The sequence below is a fragment of the Pterocles gutturalis genome, unplaced genomic scaffold (genome assembly GCF_000699245.1).
Source record: "Pterocles gutturalis isolate BGI_N339 unplaced genomic scaffold, ASM69924v1 scaffold29419, whole genome shotgun sequence".
Classification (NCBI taxonomy): Eukaryota; Metazoa; Chordata; class Aves; order Pterocliformes; family Pteroclidae; genus Pterocles; species Pterocles gutturalis.
Window position 1 is genome coordinate 25,286 of NW_010134252.1, and position 22,266 is coordinate 47,551.

Here is a 22,266-nt window from a genome sequence, read left to right on the forward strand (position 1 = left end):
AGCACTTCATAGGTTTACTTATAAACAAGAACATACATTGTTACTTACAATATGAATTTACTTCCTTTCCTCAAATAGAGGATGGCTTTGCTAGTGGATTTTTTCCTCACATTTTGGGTAACTGAAATGCTGTTTTTGAAAACAGTTTGTGGTAGAGTTTGCCTGTCTATAAACAGAGAGTTACTTTCTATGCAGGGTCAAACTGTGACTTAAAAACATTAAAGCATAGCTTTATTTGAAGATACAACTGTACTTATGGCTGGGTGTTTCATCCTTACATTTGTTTTGGCAAACACCTGAAGGTCTGACATCTTTTGAGAATGCTCGAACTCAACAAGTGTCCCTGAGCTCTCTGCCAGAAAGCATCAGAACTCTTCCCTTCATTACCACGTGGCCAAAGTGAGATGATTTCTCTGAACACAGAAGCAAGTGACATATAAGGAACTCCTTAGACAATAAGTGAGAAACAAATTCAAATTCATATATCTAATAAAAGCTTGAGGTACTGTTGCTGTGAGGTAATTTCCCTTTTGCTTACTATGATGTTCTTAGCCATGGCAGATACAGGTGGCAAAGGATTCATATCTCCACAGGGAGCACATTGCCCTGGATCAGCCTTTAGGGAAATCATTAGATTAAACAGAGAGCAGTGACATTTAGATGAAGGTAAAGGAATGAAGCTGCCTACTTATCAGTTTGCACCATGGTGAATCCTCTGTTCTTACACAGCTATTTATACTGCACTGTTTATAGTTGTGTCTTCCCTGTAGTCCTCATGGGTAAAACAGATTAAAGCATGCTACAATAACCCAGATCTTAGACAATATCAGAATGAGATTCAGGTTGGTGTTCTCACCAGGCTGCATTAGCACAGTGGAGGAGGCGTGTACATCTACAGTCACTTAGTTTTCTCCTTCAGACCACGAACCATCCTCCGTCTTCCCTGCCCTATGGTTTCTAATCCATTCCCCATCTATCCCATATGCTTTTGCAAACAGGACCCACACTTGTTTTCAGGCACAGGCAGATGCCTGGTTGACCAAGGCACTGTTGGATCCTGTACACCCCATATTCTTTATGCTCTGGGACACATGAACCCTAAGAAACTCCTTTTATGGGTCAAGACTTTGCCTTGGCACTTGTTACTGTGCTACACCCAAAGCCCTCCTGGTCATGTGTTTCAGTTTCTCCCTCCTCACCTCGTCCTCACCAAGACTCATGAATATGGACAGTGCAGACCTTCAGACTTGCTGATCCTAGGTTGATCTCCAGTCTTGCTGGGGACCTGTTCAGCAGAGGGACGCTTTGCTCTGCCCTGAGGTCAATCTCGTGGGAATTTTTGTGCTCTGCAGGCATAGGCTGCACGTAAGAGAAGAGGGTGATGACACCAGGGCTCAACAGCCTTCCTTCACAACAGTCTGAGCCAAGATCAGACACCTGCACCATATCAGAGAGCTAGGCTTGAGTGAGGACAGCTAAAACATTTGGTATGGGTACAGGGGGAGAGCATGCATCAGGTTCAGTGTCATATACCACTGGAGATGGAGAAGAGGCAGTCTCTGTCAGCTGCAGCCTTGCAGGAAGAAGTTACTTTGCATGCCCTAGCCCAACCTTCCCTCCTCTATTCCAACCTCACCACTTTGTCTCATCCACTTACCACCACATGCCTTCCCTGCTGTTCCTTGCCCTTGCTTCAAATCTTGAGGAGGAAAAGCAGATCTTGACTCTGGCTGGGTCTTTGCAGCAAACACCATGTGGGGAGTAGCCTGGGGAGTTGCAGAGCAAAAAGTTACTGCCAATCCATGTGACTTACAGTACCCACCAACGTGTTGGTAGTGGTAACCACTTGTTCAGAAGTGCTCACCTGAGCCACAGAGGAGGTGTTTGCATGCTGTCATGGCTCCCTTCAATCGTGGCAGCTCAGGGAAGTGTGTCCACATCGACAAGAGGGAAGAAAATGCCTCTGTCATACACCAAGGATGAGCTAGGGAATTGCATACCACTCCTCTACCATCACTTTGAGAACACATCCACATCTTAGTGGGGAAGGGAAAGTCAGTATGGGAGTCTGTCCTATTTTTTCTGACTATACTGATTTGTAGGCTTGAATTTATGAGGCTTGAAGAAGGGAACTAGTAGTTTCCCAAATGGCACCAAAAGCAACCAGTGTTGTAATGCTCTTTGACTGTCAGAAATGGGCTGAACTTCAGACAGTCCTGTACAGAAGCTTCCATTGACTGCCACTCATTCATTTATTATATGTCTTCTGTCACTGCCACATTGGTGGTGTAACTGGACCACTTACTCTCTAGTTTTCAGGCAGTAAGTTAGCAAAAGCCAATGTAGCTGATTAACGAAGTTCATTAATCTGAGAACATGTAACCTAGAAGAAACAAAGAACTTAAAGTAAATAAACTTCACCTTTTTTTTTATTTATTTATCCTTTATTTAGTGATAGCACCCAAAGCTGCATTATATTAACACAAGTAATAAAGCTTTCATCTTTTATTCCTACCAGTGCATTTCCAAACCCAGGTGAAATGCTGGAAATAAGTAATGCTGCCATACCATGAACACAGGGTGTAGATCACAATGATACATGACTTACAAGTGAATCCCAATGTAATAAAACAAAAAGTTGTAGTTTAGGTATGAAACCTGTGACCTCAGGAACTGTGGCCATTTCTGTTTCCACAAAGCACCATAACAAAACAGCGGCTGTAAGAACTATAAAGATAACATACTTAATCATACTTTTTGCATCACTTTATTGAATACTCCATGTTGAATGTACAACTTATACCTATAGTGTGTGTTGGCTACAATGCTACAATGAGAATTTGTATTGCTTGTATTACAGAAAGGATTGTGAAATGTATGGACCTGTCTGCATGTTTAACAAAATGAAACAGCAATACAATAAAACTGCACCACATGTGACTATTGTAAATGGTTAAGTTATAAAGTCATTCATTCAAAAATCCAAATATTTCAATGAAAAAAGAAGTATATAAAATGTAGTAAAACATAAATTACATTTAAAGGTCTGTACATGATCCATCCTGCAAATAGAAGCACAAAACCAACACTTTGTACAGTATGCTTATTTTTGGTCTTGTAAAGTTCAAAGATTCACTTTCACTAAAAAGGCAGGAAAAAGCATGGTTTCACATGCAATCCAGCAGTAATTGTGGTAAATCAAGTAAGTCTATAACCCCGCACAAAACCCAAAACTTTTACTATGTAGGAACGTACATGTGGAGGCCTTTTCTGTACTTGATAACCAATATGCAATTAAAGTTGGATTGTTAAGTTAGTGCACACCTACAGTATCCCCTACAATATCCCCATTTTTTGGTTAACAGTGTATTAAGGCTGCTTGCTGCTGAAAATACACAGCAGAGAAGGAATACTTTCATCCAAGAATGCAGTCGGATGATCCCTTTGGAAGCTTCTGTCACAGTCATTCATCGGGAATGATGAAAGAAAGCCATCCTCTCTCCTCTCACATTATTCCACAGGATGTTGTGGATGTTATAAGTTTATGTGGGTTCAAAATCATTTGGATAAATTCATGGTAGAAAATTCCATCGAGGGCTATCAAAAAGAAAAAAATTCCACTTCTGGCTTGGGAAGTCCCTAAGCCACAAATTGCTGGAGGCTGGGGAAATACCCTGAGGAAATTCTACAAGGGAAATTGCCCTTGCAGTCCTCCCTGGGCAGATGTTATCGATGGCCTTTTGAGACATGCTACTGGGCTGGACAGACCCACAGTCTGACTCAGCACAGTCAATTTTATGTTCCGTTTCCCTGCTTTTCTGGTTATCATAATACAAACACAGATCAGTATTCTCAACTTGTTATTTTTTCAGGCTCCAAAAGCAAACAATCTCGTGTTCATTATATCAAAGAGATAAATACTATAAACTAAGCTGTCCATCACATCCAGGGCACTTCTTTGTGCTCAGAGCAATTCTGCAACCATAGCTGGATTCCTTTTTGTGTTATTTGTTTAAGCATAATTCACTAACATTACACTCACATATCATGATATATATGATGTGCAATGCTACTCTGCAACACGTTGCACAGCAACAGTACATAACTGAAAAGCAGCTTCCTTCAAGAACTGTAGGACAGTAAAAAAGATTAAATCCAGCAATTCAATACCATCATATTTGCAAAATCTGACGGTGGCAATGGTCAATAAACCTGGTATATCATTACTGCTGCACTTTATATGGCTACAGGGTTTTTTAGTTTTGTTTCTTTCATTCAGATCAAAATCACTGCTACTAAGCCTAAGGATCTACAGTCTCCATGCATGGAAGTGATGTGAAATTCTTAGCAATGAGGCCAAATTCCTTAGGCTTCTGACTGAATTTCTGCTTCATCCATCTGAAGTGTGTCATTATCTCCCAGCAATTCTGTTTCAGGCACAGAGCCCTCCTCTTCCTCCTCCTCCTGGACAGGATTCTGGGCAATGTCTTCCGTTCCGTTGTGTGTGTCATCCGTGCCCTCCGAGAGCAGAGCAGCCCTATCGGCCACCGATGCATTGGAAGGTGCCGTTGTTACATAGCCTGTGCTGGTGGATCCACTCCCACTATGGTGGGAGCCTGGTTTGGGAATGATCTGGGGAGGCATTTGCTGAGGAGCTATTTGCATTGGAATTTGGACAGGATAAAAATTTGGCAAGTAAGCGCCATAGGCAGGCATTGGCTGGTAACCATTGACTGGAATGTACAGCTGAGGAGGTGGGACCATCGATCTCATCTGCCCTTTCATTTGTATGAATTGTGGTTGAGGGAAAGCTGGAGTCTTCTGCTTTGGTCCAATGTACCTAGCATTGCTGACGTTGCTAACAGGGCTTGTGCTGAGAGAACTCGTTTGCGTGGTGTTACTTGCCCCAGAGGTTTGCGCTGAGCTGTTATAATTAGAAAGGTTTCCCCATGTTCTTAGCCTGTTGTGTATATCTTTAAATCTTGGTCTTCTGTTGGGAAATTCATTCCAACACTCCAACATCAAAGTGTATATCCATGTGGGGCAGTCGTCAGGACATGGCAAAACCTGTCGGTTCCTGATCATCTCAATGACATCCTGGTTAGAATAACCACAATAAGGCTGCAGGCCATAGCTGAAAACTTCCCACAACACAACTCCGTATGACCATATATCCGAATCTATAGAAAACTTGCCATACATAATAGCCTCAGGGGACATCCACCGGATAGGAAGAAGGGAATTTCCCATCAGTTTGTAGTAATCAGCAGCGTAAACTTCCCTGAAAAGGCCTAAATCAGATATTTTCACATTCAATTTATCAAACACCAGTATATTTCTAGTGGCCAAGTCCTTGTGGACAACGTGATGGCTTGAAAGATATTCCATTCCTGCAGCTATCTGAGTCACGATGTGAAAGAAGTCTGATGGTTCCAGAGTGGATTTCACTGTCTTGTCATCGTCAGTGCTGCCAACATCTGAATGGGGAGACCTCATCACTAAGAACTCATGGAGGTCACTGTGGGAACAATAACTAAATATCATGCTTATGGGTTGTTCCTTTGTCACTATTCCTAGCAAACAAACAATATTTGGGTGCTGTAATCGTGATCTCATCATTGCCTCGTGTTTGAATTCTTCCCGAAGAGCCAGTTCTGCTTTGTCTTTAAGTGTCTTGATAGCAACAGCTTGCGTCTGTTCACCTGGTGCTGTACCAAAAAGATGCCCCTTGTAGACTTTGCCAAATCTCTCTTCTCCTAGTTCCTCCATAAAGCGCACAGTGGACAGATTGATTTCTTTAAGTTTAGCCTGAAATGATGTAAAGAAGGTAAGTCAGTAAAAAGTAACAATGTTTTGTAAACAACAGAATCTTTTATTAAAGAAAAGCACCCAGTGGTTAGATGCTCCAAATGGAAGATAAATTGCACCAAAATGATGTTTCAACTTTTTGTATATTCACGTCAGTATAGTGATTTTACAGTTAACCATGAAATGAGTTAGCTATTATCAGAAGTGTAAATTGAATTATGCTGCAAGATGATGAGTGTAATTATTTTTACAGAGGAGCAACCATATTTCCTGCAAGCTAAATGAATAATCAGTTCAGAGTAAACCTGGCAAACGATGATGTCTATTAACTACAACTGCACTTGCCCTGCAGGTCTGCCCACAGGTGCCCACTGCAGATCTGTCAGAAAAGCTGTGGGCACTGGCTGAGGAGGTGGTAGCCTTGCGGGGAACTAAAACATCCCTTCCAGCAGGAGGAGGAACAAAACCTCTCTCTTTTGATTCTGCAGTAGCAGATATGCCCTTTCTCCACTGTTGCACTACAGGAATGGCCCCTGCCTGTGGGTAAGCAGTACACAGTACCCATGCTGAGAAACCTTGCACTAGCTCTGATGGAGAAGGGGTGGAAGAGGAGCAGAAGGAAGAAGTAATTTATCTCTGGTACATGGAGGAAAACATGGCAAAGCCAAGAGTCAGAAATCCCCAGAGCCTCCCTCTTGTAACTGTCAGGGAAAGCAAGGGGGGAGCAAGGCATGCTGGAAAGAGGCTTTAACAGGTGATCTGTGAACAAGCTCTGATTTTAGTGGCCAATAGACTGTGGACTGGACACTTTCCAGCATAGCCCAGACTCAGCCATTAAACCTCTCCCTTATCACACAAAATCAATGCAATTTGTTACAATTGGTAATCTCCCGCAAGTATTCTGCAGTTTCCTGAACAGATGTTGCCAATTGTTCAAAACTGAGCATTGTCTTTTAGAGCTTGCGTCTTGCAAATGCTGTGATTAAAAATTCAGCTCTGAACAGCATTTTCGTGCACAGAGCAGTCAGTTGACCCAGAAAACCATATGCAGGAGCTGAGATCTGTAGACAGAAGTTCAAAGCCATTTTCGTTTCACTTTTCTTTGTGATACATAGCCTTAGGAACATGTCGCACCCTGGTTCAGCTCTCTGCTTGGTGGTGGTTCAGAGTACTAGCGGATTGAGCCAACAGTTCAGACAAGAAACCCCACCGTGCATCCTCCTTTAAACAAGCAAATCGGCCACATCATCACCAGGAGGGAAAAATGAGCTGCAGGCTGAAGACCGGATCAGAAATAACAACATTTCCAGTCATTGTGACAACAGGTAGAATGGGGATTGACAGGTAAGGGCAAATGTCATGAAATACTTTGTCCTGAAAGCTGTTGCCTGAGACCAGGATTCCCGGACACAGCTAGCAAGTGGAAGACCTGGTTTTCACTGAAGTAGATGGCCAGCACAGTGTGAAAATTAGGTCCCTTACAAGACAGTTCAATTCGAATGCTGATAACCTGACACACTGAAAATCACAACACTTTGGAAATATATGGCCTAACCAGACTCTGGAAAAAAATACCTGCTTGTGTTGATTAATGAGTGGCATTTCCATGTCCTGGCTAGGAGATGGCATCAGCTGGCGGCGCTGTGGTGTAGCAGCAGATGCCTTCTGCTTGTTCCTGCACATACAGACCAGGAAGAAAAGGCAGGCGATAACCAGAGGAATGGCTATGCTGGGAACCAGAATGTAGAGGATCCCCATTTTACTGTTGTCACGTGGACCTGTCAGGCACAGAAAAGTTCATTGCTTACAATAAACATTTTAACGCATTTGATAGTAAAACAACGACAACAACAGCAAGAACTATAATATGATTAATAATACTATATTTTAAACAAAAAGTAAACTCCTATAGTTTAAAAACAGAAGTCACATTACCCTCTCCCCCTTCTCTGTAACTTTCCATTAAATATTTCAAAGAAGGTTGAACGGACATAGCAACTAACAGTATGAAGATAAACTGGGAGCCCCACATTTAAGGTATTGACTGTAACAGTATGGGGTTTATTTCACTTTATTTTTCAGGATTCTTGTTGTGGAAACTCTAGAACATAGACCAGAGTATCATTACATGATTTCGTTACAGGATAAAAAACAAGTGAGTAGTCATCATCACAGTATATAAAGCAGTGAACTCAACGTCATAAACCCCACCACAAGATTGCAGTCTGGCCTTCTCACCCAATTTCAGATATTTCATCAGCACTTTACCCACTTTTTACCTCCACTGGTTCTAGTTCTGCCCAGAATAAAACAAATCTCACTTCTCACAGGCAAAGGTATTACTTCTTCTGTACTTAATAGAATTAAAGTACTTTTATGTTGCAGTGAGACAGACATGAAAGAACCATCAATACACTTAATAAGACTGTTCTGGAAACTTCATAAAAGGATTTTTTCTTGGTATTTTGAGACTCCAGGAAAGCATAGTGATGTCCAAAATGTTCACTGGAAATGCCTGGGATGTTTTTCGCAATCTGTGGTTTTGCTATTTGTGGCTACTGCTTTCACCACAACCACATCCCAGTGTTATCTTTACACCATGCTACATGTAACACAGAAATTTATTATAAATGTCAAATTATGTTAATGTGAAAAAGTGAAGTAATGAAGAAATTTCATATCAATTTTAAGTGCTCTTAAATATCCAGGCAATCTACAACAAAACCACTTTTATGGCTTCTATGATACATCTGTTGCTGCAGAAAACATGCTTTTCTTCTTAACAAAGCACAGTATTAAGTTGTTTTGTCATGTCCAAAGACATGACAAAGACCTTTGTAACAGGTCTAGAGTGAAGGCTATATCAATACAGGGAAGTGAGCGGGACAGTATTAAGCTGTGAGAGCTGTGGAGCTGTGCTTTTTATTTTTGCTATCAGTTGTGCAGTAGAGAGCCACTAGCAAGTAGTGTAGGACTATTCTGATAAAATCATCTGGTTTACACCTCTGCTTCTGCACTTTGCACAGTTTTCTTCCAGCAAAGCATGGTGCTATATCTCCCTCTACAGGATCTGACAATCCTTGCTGCCTGCAAGATGCTATACAAAGCAAAAGCAATATACCATTGGGTAGTGTGGGCAAACCAAACACAGACAGGTGATAAGTACATCAAGTCTGGCATTTGACAAGTTACAATTCAAGCTGTGGCAATATCATTAATGGTTATCTCAGCTTAAGCACCCAATATGTAATAAAAAAGTGTCACAATGTCTCAGTTATGAGCTCTGATCTCCAGAAAATAAGTGCCTACAACACAAAACAAGGGTGCCACATTACAGCAAGTGAAACCTTTGAAAGCATAACCCTCTTAAGTGAATTGTACTTAAAAATAGGGGACATTGAAAATTACACAGGATTCAGGTCAGTAGTAGTGGAAAAAAAGAAAGAGAATACATACTACAAGAAGGTATGTCACACAGTTCCATGCGTACGTTTTTATTCTTTGTAAAACACCAGGGCCCATCCATCTGACCTCCAGGATTTCGGCAATATGCATGTCCTCCTCCTAGCTCTGGAAACTGTGTGCTTGTCAGATCATGGTTGTGGGGACTCTGGGAGTCCCAGAGTTGGCAAGTGTGGCCAGACTTTGTAGTGCTGACCGTCCCTCTGTAGTCTGCTCCAGAACCGTTGTAGCACTGATGATCTGTAACACAGGGTTTGACAAAATGTTGCAAATAACAAAACAGTCAAGGGACAGAAAGGCCACTTCTGGTTTGGCTGAAGTGCAGAGACCATATATGCAAAAAGTACTCAAATTTAGGTACTTTAGGATTTAAATGAAAGCTGTGGGTTTTGAAATTTCAGTTCTGCAGGTATCTGTACTCTTACACCCAGTTATTTCTGGATTTTGCCCTGGAGTGTCACAGCATTAATGGCTAAACGCACCAATATTTGGTAACTGAACGCAAGCTGATACTAAGGAGCTTGCATGGACATTTCGATACAGAACAAGTTAAACTAAATTACGCATATCAGTTTCACTTCTGGAAAAGTCTTCAGATGCCAACAGCGTAACCTTCCCAGCACCTTTATTTCTCATAATCTTCCTGCCCTCGTCAAACTACCCACTTCCTAGAGAAATTAGTACTGCATTTTCTAACTCCTCTTACCAATTTTTCTGTCATTTCTTCTTCTGAAAGAAGGGACTCAGGCTTTTCCTCTCTTTAGGCACATCACCTTCACATCTGCTGAACTCCTGTCTTTATTCTCTCTCTGTTCTCTCTCTGTTTTGCTGCTATCCTCCCTTCAAACTTTGTGAGTGCTTCTCTCTTATATGTATTACCTGAACTGAATTATGCTTTTTTCTGCATGTTTGCAACATTACTGCCTCCATTTTTTTAGAGTGCCTCTCCCCAGCCCTCAGGAATGCAGCTACTCTCAAAGCCCTTTCTCCAAACCCCCAGGGTACTCACACCACAGGGAGCACCTCTGGCTCCGAGGGTCACAGATGACTTTTGCCAGACTTTTTGTTGTTTTTATTCTCATTCCGTTTGCTTGATACCTCTTCCCTGGCTGATTTGCCTCTGTCATAATTTTCTCAGTTATTTATGCTTTCAGACTACACTAGATTATTGCCTTACTAGCACACAGCCAGACTTCCAGGCCCACCATTATGCCATAAACCCTACTCCTGACTGTGGGTTTAGACAATAGATATTCAGAATAATTTTATCACACTTTGAACTTTAAACATCTGCAGTCCCTTGAAGTTCACTTGTTGAACACTGCAAAGGGAGTGATTAATTGCTAGGAAACAGAGTAGGCAGAAAAATCGTCAGCACGTAATTACTGACAACAGAACAGCCCTTCTGTTTCTGAATGCAAATATAAATTCACGAAAGCGAGATCAATGTTTTCACCCATACTGTTTGAGTGAAGCCAAACAATTGCATTCCATCCTCAATTTACAGGATTAGTGTTCTTTTGGATTTATATAGAAAGTATAAACATTAAATGTTTAATTTTTTAACAGATTTTGCCAATGAAGCTTCCATAGCCTATTTGAGGTTTATTGATGGGTAAACAGAACTCACAAATAGCTGTACGGCAGGAAGCAATCCAGAAAGGCAAGGACTGAGCCAGAGGTGGGGGACAGGCATGTGGGAAGGGAAGCCTGTAATGCACTGCTGCCCCCTGCAAAACTGAGCCAAATTGGCTGTGTGAGCAGTTTTATAGCCCAAGGTGGTTGATATGACCCCTTTCAGTACTAAGCAGCATCCTTTAAACTTCCTCACCTTCCTAGCTATACCTTACTATAGTGTAAGATTATGGTCAGTATTAACATGATAAAAAGCAGTAGCATCCAGTATAGCAGTACTTTCTTTAAAGAAAGAATGACTGAAAAATATTGTCTCTCAGACCCAACCTGAGGAAGTAACAAACCCAGACTTACATCGACTGAGTCTCTCCACAGGGATCCCGATCCTTATGCAGTTGGCAGCTTCCAAGGTGTCAGGTCGTGGGAGATCCTCACACTTAGGCAACTGCAGTTGCATCAAGATGAGGGGGTTTGACCTAGCGATGTTGTACTCCTGCCTACAGAGATCATTCTCCAGAACTTCACATTCATCCCGGCACAGCTCCCGTGGCTTAGGGGTCCGAGAGCGCTCATCACAGAGGGGAAACACAAAGTGGCAGAAGGATGGTATAGCAAACTGTGAGCACTGATCAGACAAGTGTGTGGAAGTGCCAATCATGGTAAATGCAGCTGGAAAGGAACAAAAGTACTGCTTAAGTATCAATTCATGAAAAGCATGAGACACAACACAATTTTCACGTCATTTGCCTTTTGCAACTTTGATATTTTCTTGAGGGTCTGAAAGCTTACTAAGCAGCAGGGAAATTAGTCCATTTCTGCTGTAAAGGAGAGCTGATAAATGCAGAAAGCAAACCCAGCATCCCAGTGTCCCTCTGATGTCTGCACGAGCTCGTGGGACCTTAGTTCTTAGGAAGTTACCCAAGTGACTAGCACTGAGCAAACTGGTGGCACTTGACTAATTTTAGCTTGAAAGAACAAAGAGTGAAGGCAAGATACACCTGCCAGGATGCTGATGTGCATTTCCAAAGTTCCTAATTAGATAAAATCTGAACAAGGATCACCCAGCTTCTTTCTCCTGTAGACACTTTGATCAATAAACAAGACAAGTGTTTTTCAAGTCTTGACAAACAAAAGGAAGTATGCCATTGGTATTTGGGGAGATATTGCTATTAATAGACATGAGAAGCTTAATAGGCAGCAGTTTTGGGAAAAACGAACGTAATCAATCTCGGCATACAGATCAGATTAAGATGAATGTCATAATGAACTAGGAACTTAATCCTCCTCTTCAGCTCTCAGCATCTACACACTATCATTTATCTGAGAGTTTTTTTGCACATTGCAAAGCAAATACAAATGCGTGTCTACATCATGTATCTGGGGATGAATCAAGCTTTAAATATAGGAACATTCATTCCCACACTGGAAAGCATCATTTGTGAGTGAGGCTTGCTAGACTGCACGTTCCACCAATGCACACTGTAAAAAGAGAGGAAATGAGCAGTTCAGGTCATTCAGCAGTCTATTTACAACCTACAAATCAATTCTTTCCCTCTTGTCCAGCTGTCTCCTTTCAACCATCTACTTCCTGCTGCCACCTGCTATCAGAGAGTATCCTGTCTCTTCCTAAACACCAGACGTGCAGCAAGCAAGCCCAACTCCAGCCTTCCATATTGTTTACACCTTTGCTTATTTAAATACAGGAATGTTAACACAGAAATATCATCAGTTATCAGTCATGTAGGGAACACTGCATGCAAGCATGATATCAGGCCCCAAACGACAGCTGTGACACGTGCTTGTCCCAAAGATTAACAGGGAAAAAAAAAAACAACCTGGAGAGTGAAACAATCGTTACTGCCTGTTTGAAACACCACACTAATTTTTGTGAAGGCATTACAGAATTCAAATCAGCATGAGTAAAGAGTTCACAATTCATGTCCTTATTTCAATGGGAGGCACAAGAGCCTGCAGTACTGTGTGGTAGCATCCAAGGGGTTTATTTTTTTAGTTATTTAAACAGATATAAAACAGCAAAGTAAAGACATTGCTAGCCACACATATTCACAGGTCAAGGTTCAGGTCCATACACTCTTTATTGCTGGCCTTCCAGTCTTTCAAGTCATGTCTCATGTTTTTCTCCAGAAACATCCTCCTTTTTTAATAGAAGCCTGCAATTCCCAGCTAACCACATGGCCGGGACCGAACAGCGCCAGAGGCCATAGAGACAAAGGGGATGTATTTCACATGTCAATGCAGCAGGGAAATGAAAATCCAGAATGAAAATTCCCCATAGATGTCGCCTGTAACCTTGTTAGATGTTCTCGGTGTCAGGCGGTAGGTGTCACCATTCCCCATGCACAGCCTCCCCTGGATGCCCTACGGCTCTGGGCACAAAGGCCTTCCACCAAAAACTGCACTTAGGAAGTATGGGCTAAAGTATAAGCAAAATCTCAGCAGCAGTTGTACTTTTTTTTTTTTTTTTTTTTTGTCTAACAAGCTACCGCAATTTCAAAAATGCTGCGTCGTTTGGACAGAGAACACCCAGTCTTGCTTTAAGTAAGAACCAAGTATGCTGTGAAATCCTTAGAGTTATTTTGCATAAGGCATTTGGTATGTCCTTCAGATGCATAAAGTTTGAAAATGCCATATTATTAATGGATTATCATCACTGTCTAGCTAGGCACTGGGCAGCTCTGCATGGTGGTTCACAGAGTTTTCCTCAAAAAGAATGATTCCATCAGAAATTCTCCCCAACTCCAGGACAGAGAGTCCCAGCTCCCAGCCTCCAAAACTTAACCGATAATCAGTCCCTACATGTTTGTAGGACAGGCCAGGTCATGAATGTCAATGTTGTATACTCCAGAAACAAGTATAATTTCATCAATAAAATTTTCTGGAAGATATCACAGTTTTAGGGTTGGGCTTTTTTTGAAAAAGACATTATGCATCTAACTCACAGAGTTACAAATTTCAGATAGCTGAATATTTCCATATTACTGAAAAACATCCAAACAGGGTAGAGATTATGTCATAGAAAAAAATGGTATCAATAGAATGTAGTAATTAATGACATAATGGTAAAAGAGTCTGGAATTACAACAGAGTACAGGAGAAAGGAGGGAGAAGAATGAGTTGCAACAGTGCAAGGAAAGGTCAGCACTTGGATTTTGCCAGTCCCAGAATCTGATTACCATCTCAAGAACAGAAAAAAACTTGACCTGGATTTCTGCCTTGACAATAAGCCCTTAAGGTAATATCTTTAAGGAGACAATGCTGACAAGTGAAGTAAAACTCTTTCTAGCAACTAGTTATGTTAAAATTGCAGATTCAACTAGTTAGCTGTATCTGGCCAGATGCAAATATGCTCCTACTTGAGTGAGTTAATTCACTGTATATTATGATGAACAGTTTGCTCTATTCCTCTATTCATTTGCTTGCTTTACATATGACCAGCTTTACATATGACCATCAGAGTCACAGATGCTAATGTCAGCTAACTGAGGTTCAGTGAAGAAAATTCATGTTGATGTACAGCCCATTAAACGTAATTAAGTTTTTGGATGCATGTTTGTGATTCTGTACCAAAAGGATGATCAGAGAAAGAATCAGCACGTGCAGAACACAGTAAGGTCAACTCTGGTTCTACATTAATCGGTGCAAAATCCAGACTCTGCCAGGAATATGCAATAGGGGAGGAAATCCAAGGAAAATGCCACCATACATTTTTAAAGAAAATAAAAAACCAGTCATTTTTTATTACATCACAAATTGATTTTTAAAAAAATCTTCTATTTGAATCCCTCATGCAAGAAGCTCTGGTATAAACTACAAGCTGTTAAAAAGTCAATGGTCTGACATTTTTACTTAGGGACATGGCAAAAGCTTCTACACATGACATCAGATATTCATCTTCCTTGCTCCAAATTTTCCTAAATGCACAAGTGGGAAACTGGCTCACCTTCTCTAAGCTTTACTATAAGGATGTCTTAGTCATTGGTCAATAAAAACTGAAAAGGATAATAGCACTATTTATACTTGAACTAGATACTTTCACAAAAGTTTTTTGCCCTGCTATGGAGATGTATAAGCTTACCAGTAATTCGGTTTTCAATTTCCCCTTGCATCTGGAGCGAGTCCACATAAATGGTCCTGTTTCCAATGATTCGTGCACATGCAATTCCCCTGTATGGCTGACAGAACCCATCTTCATGGTAATCTTCTCTGCAAAAGACAAGTTAGGATTGTATAAGCAAAAGTCTATCTGTCCCCAACGAATTTTTACAAAATATATTCTTATAAACAAAAAAAGACCCCAAAAGACTGTAAATCTGAAATTGTTACACTTCCCAGGTGCAGCTTTCTCCTCCAATTTTGTTTATACTACCTTAGAAGTATTAATGAGGCACCCTGTAAATAGCTCATTAGAGAAAGAAACAAACCAAAACCCAAGATTAATTTAAAAATCATAAGCTAATAATAATGGGATTTGACAGATGAATCTATTAAAAAGCTGTTAGACTGAGGCAGCAAAATAGATCTTGTTACATGTCACTGTGCATTTTTGACATCTAGCTGCACCCAGTAGAATTAGGCAAGCAGTTGGTTCTCTTCTCCTACTTCTCTCTTCCTTTCTTCATTTCCTGTAGTGAACAGCAAAAGAGACCTTGCCAAGCTTTAATTAAAACACAGAATAATTCTGAACTCTGAATTAGGTAAACAATAAAAAGTAACCAAGGTTTTAACCTCTTTTCCTCTTCTCTCTACTCAGAGAGAGAATTGCCAGATTCCTCTTCCAAAATGTATTTTAATACATTTTTCAGTTCAATGAAGTTTGGGGCCAAATTTTACTCCCTTACATCAACATAAATATTTTGTCAAAAAGCATTAGCCTAAAGGCTCAGTGGGTCAATACACCATCCTCAGAGCCCCAGTAAATAATACAGAGCTGATCTGTAGATCATAACTGTCTGAGCACTGAAAAGGGGCTTCAGAGCGAGAGTGCTCTCAGAGTTAATATCCAATATGTTGTTAGTTTCCTCTGGCATGACACAGCCTCTGTGGTACGGTTCCCTGGCCTGAAGGATTCACATCACGTCATTCACTCCATGATGGACCAAAAAAGTCATAAAACATAGTCTAGAAAACCATGCCTCTAGAGTAATCCTAGGACACTCGAAAGCTTAATCAGCTTTTGTAACTAAACAATCAGTTCAAAAGTCTGAGGTAGCTCTCCCATACCAGCAATTTTTGAAGCATTACTTCAATACCCTTCTGCACTTTGTACTTTATTATCTTTGGATATCAATACTTGTTTTGGTCACCCATGTTTCCACTTTTCTTACAGATACCTTCACCCTTCCTTAGGGTGCCCCATAAGTAGGACAAAACTGTCGGCAAATATGTGTAAAACAACATAACTTCAGCTGGGCCAAATAATCAGGAAAACCTGCTGCCTGATAACAGCTATCCATGATGCATCACCCAACACCTACACAGTGCTGAGTGCAGCCCATTATTTCCATTATCTTATACTGTTTTAGGAACATCTTTTCATTTTTTCTCTACTGTGTCTCCCTGATAAAGCTCATCTCTTCTGGGAAATATCATCACTATTTCTTAAAGTATAAACTTTTTGGCAGTGGAAGGTTGGGCAGGACTGCCTGTACAGTATAGCCAAAAGCTGGAACCATCGATCACCACTCCAGCAGCATCTGTCCCTTTCTGCCAGGAAAGACACTGACTTAACAGGACCCTTTCGATCACACAGCTGCTAGATAAACCATGGTGATATGAAGTGTCCCATGCAGTTGCTGTACAGATCTGGCCTTTATTTCCTTGTCCAAGTACCATTGTTGAATATTCATAAAGCAACATTTTATCTACAAACTCTGAAACAAGTTCTGCTTCCACAAAGGTATGTAAGTTTTTTATTATGATGAATGAAGTAAAAGAGGAGTCTTTCAGGATCAATTAATTTCTGCAGTGAAATTCTTTCACTCTTACAACAAAACCTCTAATTTTGCAACAATTGTATCATGCCTGAGGGGCCAAAAATATTAAAGCATTTTGTCTGTGCCTGTTTTATGATCCTTGACCACCTCAGTAGGAAGCCAGTAATTCCCATAAGGAGCTGAATGAATATGAAACCCCTGTTTGACCTCCTTCTCAAGAGTAAATTCAGGTCCCTATCCTGCAGAAGAAAGTCTGCAATGTATCTAACTGAAACTGTACCTCACACTTCAACTCTCAGTGCAGGGCTCTCTTACCAGCACACACACACAAAAAAAAAATCTACAGAAAAAAGCACTCCAGACAGCATGGGTTTGATGACAAAAGCAGTGTGATCTCTTACTTAGCTTAGTTTATTTATTTCTGTCAAGAACTTCTAAATGCAGCTTAGATGCTATATATACACACATATGTTCCCTTCTCCCATGTTCTAGTCAACTGCTGATTAAACTAAACTGGATATGACCATTACCATGGATGCAAGTGAAAGTAAACAGTAACCTGATGTCAGACACTCTGGCAGAAGCTGGGCTGTTACTCTGCACGCATCTTTGTCAGGTCAGGCAACTCAGTGAATACAGTGAGTGAGGGGATAAAATTGCAATAGTCTTCTTAGGAAAACAGTTGATTTCAATAAAGCTGCAGAAGTAGCAGTGCTCAGATTCTCCTTACAGATTACTCCTTCCCTCAGCTACATGTACACTCAGCACATGGCAAAACATCCTCAGCAAAAAGCAAGTTGGGGGGGAATCTGGTAAAACAGCGCAGGAGTGGCTTCATGCTCAGTTCAAACAGGAGTCTGTGGAACCACGTGTGGCTTTGATTCATGCTCCAAACCATATGCCAGCAATTCAGTTGCTGATCAGAGCAAGAGTTAAAAGCTTCTGAAAATAGGCAGAAGTACTGACTCTTCAATTTCCTGCTGCTTGAGCTGTAAAATCTGCTCTGATCAAGAACCCTTGAAATCTGGCAGAAATCTGACTCCACAACAGGAATCCAGAAGAGTTCAATTTGTTCCACTTGCAGAAATCTTACAAGCTAACTACCATAGCTACTCTTCTGCCTTTGTTCTTTATTGATTCTTTCTGAATGTTTCAGGACACTCACTATTTTCTCACTAGTGGTTTTCTTCCATTTTTATGTAACTTCTTTTTTTAAAAAAAGAACAGAGTCAGTAACATCCTAAGTATTGACTTTCTTTTCTCACCTTTGCTGGAGGGCAGTCTCAAATACAGCACACCTGGAACATGATTTTTCTCAGCATTCCATTACAGTGGAGGTAAAGTATATTTTTCTACTAAGAGAACTCTCCTCCCAACTACTTGTCTGATGCTTGACCAGAGTTTGGATTTAAAAATAAAATCATGAAGAATTTGACTAGACAGACCTTCTACTCCTAAAACCCCAGCTTTCATTTCTTAGGATGAACGCCATTAGTTTTCCAGGCCCATAAGGTGATCTGCCAGAACAATTAAGTCAAGAACTAGCTTTCTAATATAAAGCTAAATCAAGAGAACGTTTTATTTCAGGGATGCAAAAATAAAACCAAAACACTGATACTACTTTTATGTACAACATGGAGTGCCTCTAAGACTAACCAGGCTTACCAGGTCTGGAAATACCTTGAAGAACCAAGCACTAATAAGAAATTTACAAGTTCTTTATCACACATGCATTGCACTGCCTGATTAAACACAGTCTGCCTTCAGGTTTGTGGGCAGAAGTCTATATGCAATGGAGAATTAGCCAAAAAAAAAACAATGTAGAAGAAAGCTGCAGGTTCAGTGATACGGGGCCAGTTGAACCTCCTCCAACTGGCAGAAACCGTAACTTCCAGAGACATCTGGGTCTATAAAGGAAGCACTGCAACAACAGGTGCCTCTGAGTTGCAATAAACCCCAGCATGCATGAATAGGAATCTCTCTAGATGGAGGTCACTCAAGACTTCCATAAGGTAGGTATCTCCTCTAGAAGTATACGGAGAGATTTCTACGGGTACTGCATGTGCTGCAAAAACAAGCTGAACATCACCACCTCTGCCCTCACATAAAGCATCACTTTAATTTCACATGTGACACAGAAAGAACACCAAACAAAAAACTACAACAGAAAACACTTAGGAAACAAAGAAGCTTTTCTTAATGGAAAATCTGAAATGCTGAAAGAATACATCTGGGCACAATACAGTGTATGATATCTAGGTAACACAATCTATTGTACGCAACTGTCACAGCTGAACAGTCCAGAGGGCATATGAAACAAAAAAGGCACAGTAAATAAAAGGCAACCGTGGAACCTCTGTTCAATACTAAAATCACCTTGTGAAGCACATAAGTCTGATGAGAGCTTTCAGTATATATTTGGTGCCCCTGAAAATGCAGTGAGTGCAGACCTAGTGGTTTTGCTGAAAAATACAGAAAACACTTGAAGGCATAACACTCTTTATCAAGGGCTCATGACAGCAATTCTGAAAACAGAGTTAAGAAGTACTAGATGCTTATTGCTGGTAAGATACCTTTTTTTCTGATTCCATCTCACAAACTTAACCTACAGAGACAACAGATACCTGCAAGTTAAATCTATTTTCCTGAAAACAGAAGAGAAAGAGCACTGTGCATCAGCCATAAAAAGAAACTCAGAAATACACCATAAAACTCAAATATACAAACTTATTTGAATACATTAAAAAAGTGCTAATTTTATAATAGCATACCAGCCTACCCTTGTAACAAAGTGAACAAAAATATTATTTAAAATTATAATTTGAGAACAACGTATTTTGATATATTAAAATAATAAATTTAGAAGTTATTTGGAGAGATAGATACATCCTCAGATTACTCTTTACCAAAGTAAACAATACTAAGCCAATTCATAGAATATAACAGGATATTCCAGAGGTTAATTTTTCAAAAAGATAGTAGAACTTTTGTTACATCAGTTGCCCACAAGAAAACTAAGTGAAGTTAAAATTTCCTGTAAATTTTCCCACAACAAATAACAAACCTGAAGTTTTGACCTTCCTTCATACCATCTGGGGATTAAAGAGTTTTTAATTAAAAACTGTTAAATGCTAAAAGAGGATATAAGGACTCCTCCTCATATTCCATTACAAGTGGAGTGGCAAAGCAGGGAAAAAATGCACAGAAAACCATAGTTAGACAGTGACAGATGAAGGAAAGGACAAATTATTTATGTCATCCTATTTTCTAAGGGTAGAGAAATACAACATTTGGTATACTGTTACTCATCTTGTGGGAAAGTCTGAGTTTTTGATAGCTATGGCTCGAAAACTGATGGCAAAAGCCATGTAAAGAGGACGATTATAATCAACAGCAAGATCAGAGGGAAAAAGACAGGCATCAAATTTCAGATTATGAGTTTACTTAGCCCGGCGTGTGGCTACTTCATAAACATAAAGCACAGAAGTTAAATAACCTGCAATGCAAAGAATTAAAGGAATAAAGGGTTTATGTTTAATCAAAGAGAGGCAAATCACCCTTACTTGTGGGAAGGTCATTATAAAGGGCTGCAGTAAAAAAATCAGGAATATCTGGTTTTAATATACATATGTATTAACGGTTTATACTGCATCCTAGAATCAGGACCTCTTATAATCTGGCACTACAGCCTTTGTAATTTGTTACCCTTACTCTTGATATGTGTCATATCATAGTGCCAGGGAGTGAACTCAGCTCACAAGGAGACCGCTTTTCAATGGATTAAATGAGTCCACATCTCCAAATACTCCCTCCCTCCCACTGAAACAGGTCACAGAGAAGATCTGAGAGAAGAGAAACATACTACCCTTGTCATATGCCATATTACATCTATAAAATTTTACTCCTGTCAAAAACATGGTGAATTTATATAAAGTTACTATAGAAGAACACTTAGTACTTGGTTTATATATTTACTTTTCAGGGAAAATATAAAATAAAACACTCAATTTCTTGTTTCACCATGAATTAAAATTTGTCAAGTGTTGTCTTTCAAATAATAGTTACTATAGGCTATAAAATTGCTGTTTCTCATAGGCATCCTGTTGTGCACAAGAGACCAACGTAAGTTTTACTAGTGACATTCAAGGCAACAGTACTAGGGTATAAATATTTGATGGAGGAAAAGAATGGGTTTTTTCAAAGCCAGTATTGCCTCGACTATTGCTATTCATCCATTGAGAAGAGCTGGTCTAATGCCAGGTGCTCCTGACATTGCCCACATCTTCTGCCCATAGAGGGCAGAAATTCAGTAACATGCACAAATGGGTTGGAGGTTTTAGTGGTACTTCCAAAACCCAGGTGTACAGGAAAACCTCAAAAAAAAAAAAAAAAAACCCAACCAAAAAACAAAAACCAACTGTAAAACACCAAAAAAATCCCACACCTGCACATCTGTGTCCCGCCTGCCAAAACCAAGAAATGAAAGGATTGTAAGGACAATTTCACTGCTGCATCAGGCTCCTGCCTGGATGGAGGCACCCTGTGCCCATAGCACAAGGGAAGGGTGCAGGCTTCCTGCCCTACCTGTTTCCATGCACTGAAAAAACAGTTTCATTCTCTGACCAAAGGTTTATTCGCAAATAACCCACCTTTCCGGCACATAAAATCATTTGTTTGCACATCTTCACCCACACCTAAAGATCAGTGCTCCTAGGATATCAGAAAATACCCATCGAAGTGGTTAACAACTCAAAGAGAGACTTCACTAAAATAGAAGGGGGATGTAAAAACTTTTCCCATACACTAGAGGAATGTAATAAATAGTATCAGAAATGAAGAGGAGTCTAGTGTTAAAAAGTCAAAAACTAACAGGCAGGGGAATTTGTATAAATAGTCATAGCTCAGCTGAAGTCAATGGACCTATGACAATTTACACTCAGCAGGGATATGGCCCGTGAATTTTGCTACCAGATGTTCACTAAGTGTAACAACAGACCCCAAAAAGCAAGATTCCCTTATATCTAGCATACAACTTAGATAAATATTAACAAATAGGGTTTTTTTATTTTATCTGAAAGCTAGTGCATAACAGAATCCCCCCAAAAAAGTACTTAAAGTAACTTTTACTGAACAGAGCAGTTGTGCTGCTTTTGATTTGAATGTTTATCTGCTAGTTCCTGAAAAAGTACATTGTGAACTAAAATTCCAGATTCAATGTCTAAGATCAGTAAAAAATAGCATCTTTATTCTACTGATTTGACTAATCGATGAATGTGTTAGTTAATCATAGGATTTGAGACACCATTTTAAGTCAAGTAACAGATAAAACATTTCATTGAAATGTCACTAGTAAAAACACAGCTGTAAATAGACTTTGTGACAAACTAGAGAAAAGTAAGCTGTTTGT

General features: G+C 40.1%; 1 protein-coding gene across 1 annotated transcript; it reads right to left on the bottom strand.

Annotated features, from left to right (window-relative positions):
• Positions 1 to 4,003: 4,003 nt before the first annotated feature.
• ROR2 (receptor tyrosine kinase-like orphan receptor 2) lies at positions 4,004 to 16,233 on the bottom strand. Its single transcript, XM_010081531.1, has 6 exons — positions 16,217 to 16,233; positions 15,002 to 15,129; positions 11,260 to 11,574; positions 9,265 to 9,510; positions 7,384 to 7,586; positions 4,004 to 5,808 (listed from the first exon to the last, which is right to left on the bottom strand). Exons 1-6 carry the CDS (start codon positions 16,231 to 16,233, stop codon positions 4,366 to 4,368), a joined length of 2,352 nt encoding a protein of 783 aa, XP_010079833.1. The 3' UTR covers positions 4,004 to 4,365.
• Between the last annotated feature and the right edge of the window lie 6,033 nt (positions 16,234 to 22,266).

Excerpts from the sequence above, each read along its gene's own strand:
- ROR2 (XM_010081531.1), bottom strand. Across the intron at positions 7,587-9,264 it reads GTGTGACATACCTTCTTGTA|GTCCACGTGACAACAGTAAA; the intron begins GTATGTATTCTC and ends TGTGCCTGACAG. Across the intron at positions 5,809-7,383 it reads TCATTAATCAACACAAGCAG|GCTAAACTTAAAGAAATCAA; the intron begins GTATTTTTTTCC and ends ACATCATTTCAG.